At 54.5% G+C, this 5,799-nt stretch overlaps 1 protein-coding gene across 8 annotated transcripts in view; it reads left to right on the forward strand.

Annotated features, from left to right (window-relative positions):
- Positions 1-763: 763 nt before the first annotated feature.
- Positions 764-5,799, forward strand: part of Meis2 (Meis homeobox 2) — a 224,215-nt gene continuing 219,179 nt past the window's right edge. For 6 of the 8 annotated variants that reach the window (XM_050134153.1, XM_050134150.1, XM_050134154.1 and 3 more), the window contains exons 1-4: positions 764-1,101; positions 2,364-2,596; positions 4,146-4,287; positions 4,998-5,048. In XM_050134153.1, the coding sequence (XP_049990110.1) occupies positions 1,090-1,101; positions 2,364-2,596; positions 4,146-4,287; positions 4,998-5,048 (438 nt within the window). In that variant the 5' untranslated portion in view covers positions 764-1,089. Of the gene's footprint in view, positions 1,102-1,521; positions 1,678-2,363; positions 2,597-4,145; positions 4,288-4,997; positions 5,049-5,799 lie in introns of those variants that run through there. The other 2 variants (XM_050134156.1, XM_050134152.1) reach the window with 2 other exon arrangements.

Consider the following 5,799-nt stretch of genomic DNA (forward strand, 5'->3'; position numbering starts at 1 on the left):
CCCCCCCCCCCCTCCAGCCGTCCGACCGCACTCGCTGCATATCAGAGGCTCCGCGCTGCGCGCTCCTCCTCGCTCCAGCTCCCCACTCCCGGGATGTGTCTCCACTGCACGACGGGCTATGGCCACCACGACTTCCGGGTTCCGTCATTTCGTTCTCCCGCCGCCGACCCGCGCCGCCAAACTGAGGCTCTACTATAAGCCGGGCTGCAGCCAACCTGCCAACACCTACTGACACTCACTCATCTCCCAGAGAGAAAGAGAGAGAGAGAAAGAGAGCGCGCGCGAGAGAGAGCGCGAGAGAGCGAGCGCGAGTGAGAGCGAGCGAGAAAGAGAGAGGGAGAGACAAAATACCTACCAGAGAGGGGGGGGGGAGGAAGTCCAATTTTTGCAAACTATTCATTTTTTTCTTGATTTTTCTCCTTGCTTTCTTTGAACAATACTTTTAAGAGAGAGGATCATATTAGAGCTATTTTAGGGGCAAAGCTAAAAGAGGGGGGAGGGGGGAGGAAAAATTCAAGAAAAAGAAACCCCTCGCGGAGTTTTACTGGAAGAAAAAAAAAACACGAGTCTGAAAGATTGCTCCTCTTCATCATCATCAACCATCATTCATTCACTACCTTGACATTCCGGGCTTTGATTGACAGCTGGAGTGGCAAAAAGCCATGAAACTCGACAGTTCGGTTACATGTGGGCTGCTGACTGGCCGCTCGTAACCTTCAGTTCGGGGGTTTGACAATTTTTTTTCTTCTTCTTTTTCTTTTTTTTCCAACTGAGAGGAAGAGAAGAGAAAACGGGATAAAGGAGGACCGAAGAGGAGGAGGAGGGGAGGGGGAGGAGGAGGTGGAGGAGGAGGAAGATCAGGAGGAGGAAGAAGAGAAAAAAAGAGAAAAAGAAGAAATATCATTGAAAAAATCTTCGTTTTCTTGACTGGGCTTCCCCCACCCCCAAAAAAATAACATTGGAAAATTGGGAGAAGTCTCCTTGGTTTGGAAAAAAAAAAAAAAAGACTCTTCAGCCTAGCTCACTTTCTTATCCGGACTGGGATTTTAAATATACGACACATCCAGGAGTTTATTGGAGCGCAGACTGATGGCGCAAAGGGTAGGTTTAAATCTCCAACACTTACCTAGATATAAATCCTCTCCTACAGGGCCCTGCCCCATGCCTCCTCTCCCTTCAAGCTGGCTGCTGCTCCTGCTTGGTGATGGCGGCCAGTATTTTAAAAAATAGTAGCAAAATTATTCATCGGCTTCTTTCCCCCCCGTGCTTCTGCGTGTGTGAGAGTGTGTGTGCGTGCGTGTGTGCGTGTCTGGGCGCGCGTGTCCCAGCGCTGTGCGAGCGGGCGGGCGGCGAGTGCGTGTGAGTGGTGTGTATGTGTGTGCGCGTGTGTGTGCGCGCGCGCGTATGTGTGTGTGTGTACGTGTGTGCAATTGTTACACGCTTTCGCCTCGCTCCAGCTTTTACCCCGGCAGCGCGATTCCCCGGGTTCTCCTGCCGCCGCTACTGCGCCTCTTTCGCCGCTGCTCGCGCGGCTCCGGGCGGGCGCGGGCTGCGTAGGAGCCGGAGCCGCCGCCGGGGCCGCCGCTGGGGCCGCGCTGCCTAGACTAGCCTGGGCTGCTTGTTTTGTCTCTGAATTTGACAAGGACGCAGGGAATCCGCTGCTAAATAATGTTTCTGGTAACTTTCATGTTATTCCTCCCCACCCTCTGCCCCCAGCCCCCGGGGAGGCACCGACCCTAGTCTTCTCTGGTCCTTGGCGTTCTCGGCTTGATTATTAGCGTTTTTCTTCTCTTTATTTTGTTTCATTTCGCCTTTTGATTTATTGGATCTCCTAGAGGAGGCGAAGGGGGGCTAGGGGTGGGATCCGGGGCTTCCTCCTCTAGCTAACTCCACTTCTCCCTTGGTTGGCTCGCTGGGATTCTGCAGCCTCCGGCGGGAGCGGGGCCTCCCTGCGCCCCCGGCTTCCCCGGCCTGATCTCCCTTCTCTGAATGCTGATCTCGGCTGAGACTTTTTCAGTTTAAAATTTACAGACGTCTTCTCCCAACTTTCAACTCTGTTGTTTCTGCTGGTTTGGTTTGTAGTGTGTTCAACTTGTGTCTGGTACTTTTCTTCTCTCTGACTTTGTTTTTATTTTTGTTTCTCTCTTTCTCTCTCTCTCTTCCTCCCTCCCTCCGTCCTACTCCCTCTCCCCCCTCCTCTCTATCCGATTCCCACTCCTCTGTTCTCTCTCTCTCTCTCTCTCTCTCTCTCTCTCTCTCTCTCTCTCTCCTCTGCTCCGTGTTTCTTTGCTTTCCTGCCTCTGCCCTCCTGGGTTCTCTCTCACCCTCTCTACCACCCCACCCCCCTTGTCGGGCTCTGACAGTACGATGAGCTGCCCCATTACGGCGGGATGGACGGAGTAGGGGTTCCCGCTTCTATGTACGGAGACCCTCACGCGCCGCGCCCGATCCCTCCGGTTCACCACCTAAACCACGGGCCGCCGCTCCACGCCACGCAGCATTACGGCGCGCACGCCCCGCACCCCAATGTCATGCCAGCCAGCATGGGATCTGCTGTCAACGATGCCTTGAAAAGAGACAAGGACGCGATCTACGGGTAAACCGACCCCCGGACCCAGCTTACTGTGTGTGAGTGTGCGTGAGTGCGTGTGTTTATCTCCGGGGGTGGTGGATGTGGGGTGAACAGGGCGGCTAAGTGGGTCTTAATGCTGCATGGAAGAACTGCTTGCAGTGGAGAAAGACCGAGGAGGGAGCCTGCTTTCCGGCCCCTTGAGTCACAGACGAGAAAAATAAAACCTCCTCTACTCCCTTGGTTCGGCCTCTCCAGACCCCAGAGTCCCGGTTGAGTACTAAGTCCTCAAATCTTGCTGGCCGGGCCTTCTCCCCAAGGACAAGATTCCTGGCCAAAAGACGCACTGTTGGATGTCTCAGGCTGCCTAACAGAGGCCTTAACTAAGAGGAAAGTTTGCTGCAGTCGAGCAGAAACTTCCAGTTTCCCTTTTCTTTTCTCCTTTCCTCTCTCTTTTTTTCTCCCCTCTCCTCCCATTTCTGTTTCCTACTGAGGGCCTGGGAGTCACTAAACGCAGCTTGAGCTGGAATCAGGGCAGCTTCTGTCGGCCAGGAAGTCCTAATCACCCACTTCTTAATTCTCTGTAAATAAAGGGGGCAGACCTTGAAGTGCAGCCGGGTGGAAGAGACTGCCGCTTGCACACAGCCGTTCTTAGGGGGAATCAGGGAAATGGCTGGAAATTATTTTATATTCGCAAAGCTCGGAGAGGGGTGGGCGAGCAGGGTCCAAGCGAGTACTACTCGGGTTCTTCCGGCTGAGGGTAGGTGGGGAAGGCGGCGGGATGCCGAGGGGAGGGGACAGTGGGTAAACAGCAACTGAGCCTAAAGCCTGAGGCCTCAAGCATCCCGAGGTGTAGCTAAGCCTCCCGGAGGAACACAAAGGGCAAACGCGCCCGGCGTGCACACTTCCAAGTTTTGAAACGAGGTTTATTTATTCTTGTGCGCTGCAACGCTGGGAGAAATGTGGTCTTTGGAAGGAAGCTGTTTTGAGTTGAACATTCTTATTATTTTGGCCCTACCACCGGAGCTTCACTACCAGCAAAGTGAACAAGTTTATGAAGCAAACGGTGGAAAGATTAGAGCACTTTCTTAAAATGGGGAAATGTCACTCTGGTGTGTACGTAGGTGAAGCCCTCGGCCTCGTCTGAAATGCCCGTTAGATCAATTCAGATTGTGGGGGGAAAAATTCAAATAGTGTTCGGTGTCCTGGAGGTCAGGGTAGGGTAGCAGGCACCTCCGTAGGGAGTAGTGGGATCTGAACCAACCCCGAGCTCTGTATTGCATAGGCTTTTGATCATTTCATTACACCCTAAATGAGTGTATGTTTACTTGGTGGGCTAAAGTGGCCGGGGGCTTCTCGGGGCTGATCTGAAAAGACCTATGATTCAAGGGAAAAGGCCAGGCTGTTTCCTTTCTGTTTGTGGCCCAGGCTCGGCTGATTGAGGGTGTAGTGTGTTGCGTGCCTGTTGTATTAAAGAAAGAATGCAAACCCTCCAAACTTGTTGATTACAGTTCTTGCTCCTTCCCCTCTGCACCCCGTCTCCGTGCGTGTGTCTCTGCGTGGCGCTGCCCGTTAGGCACCCGTTGTTTCCTCTGTTAGCACTGGTCTTTGAGAAGTGCGAGCTGGCGACCTGCACTCCCCGGGAACCCGGAGTGGCCGGCGGAGACGTCTGTTCCTCCGACTCCTTCAACGAGGACATCGCGGTCTTCGCCAAGCAGGTCCAAGCTTCTTGACCCACTCACCCCCACCCCCCAGCAGGCCTTCACCCTCCCTCCCCTTTCCTCCGAGCTTGACTTGAAAGCGGAGGAAAAGGCAGGACACCCGATCTGCTCCTCTGGCCCAGTCCGCACTCCGCGCCTCCTCCCCATCCCTTAGCCTGGAGGCGAATTGGAAACGGAGATAAATATGGGTGTTTGTTTTTCCCCCCAGTCAGGAATACAGGGGCTCGACCCTCGAATTAAAGTTGACCTGCTCCTAATCTGGGGCTTGGCCTTTTCCCCCGCCTGCAGCTACTTGAACAAGAATTGGGGAGAGGGGCTGGGAGGGACCTGGGAGTGCCCGGGAGCAAAGGAAGCAAGGAGTCTGGTGAGAGTTCTACACAGGCGTGGAGGTGCGGGAGGTGGGGAGACCCAGCCCTTGGCTCGGCTGCAGAAGCGGGTTCTGAGAATCCGCGAGCCGCCTAGCCTTTCCCCGCTACAACTGGTATAGGGCACGGCTCTCCCCACCGAGTCGGGCCCTGCTGTTTCTCCACCGACCCCACTCACTTAAGACACCAAACTGCTTCTCAGTATTTTACCAAAGCCTCTGCCCTCTCTTCTGCCCCAGCCCTTCCAGAGCACCCGCTGCCTCAGTCCAGATCAGTGCCGACAGGGTTTTCTCTTTTTACGTGGGCTAAAGATTCATGCTGACTTTCCCTACTTCTCTATAGGTTCGTGCTGAAAAGCCTCTTTTTTCCTCAAACCCAGAGCTGGATAATTTGGTAAGGTTCTCTGTTTCTTGCTTGTCCCCAGCCTCGGCCCCATCCCAAGCTCAGAGTTACTCTCATTTGCCCCTGGAGCTCCAGGGAGTTGCTTCAGAGCCCTCCAAGGGAAGCACACGGGAAGGGACCCATTTAGAGCTCCTGAGGGGCTAGGGGCGAGCCAGGGGCAGGACGGACCTCAGGGGACGAGAAACCCACCGAGGTAGCAGCGGGCGCCGCGGCGCCAAGCCGGCGAGTGGGGATGCTTCCCAGGTCTCGGCCTCGGGAGTAAGCCGCAAGAAGGGAGCTATTTCCTCTGCGGGGCCGGCGAAGGCGGCCGAGCCCCAGGCTGCAGTCCCAAAGGAAATAACCGCTGGGCAGCCGAGGGCGAGGGCGGGCTGGGAATGGGTTGGGGGGTGAGGGGCTTTCCCGCGCAGGCCACTTTTAGGTGCGATTCTTTTGCTAATTTGCAGGATTTCAATATTAAAAGTACTTAAATCCTCTTTCAAAGGCCCTGCCTCCCCATTCATCTGGAGTATTTCCTTCTTCAGAGAGGAGGCTTGCTCCGGGTTTGCTGTTCTAAAAGGCCTTTCTATCCAAAGAAATGGCTTCCCCCCTCCTCTTCTCTTCTCTTCTCTTCTCTTCTCTTCTCTTCTCTTCTCTTCTCTTCTCTTCTCTTCTCTTCTCTTCTCTTCTCTTCTCTTCTCTTCTCTCCTCTCCTCTCCTCTCCTCTCCTCTCCTCTCCTCTCCTCTCCTCTCTTCTCTTCTCTTC

This window comes from Alexandromys fortis, unplaced genomic scaffold (genome assembly GCF_014885135.2).
Source record: "Alexandromys fortis isolate MF-2015 unplaced genomic scaffold, M_Fortis_MF-2015_v1.1 scaffold_6, whole genome shotgun sequence".
NCBI classification, from domain to species: domain Eukaryota; kingdom Metazoa; phylum Chordata; class Mammalia; order Rodentia; family Cricetidae; genus Alexandromys; species Alexandromys fortis.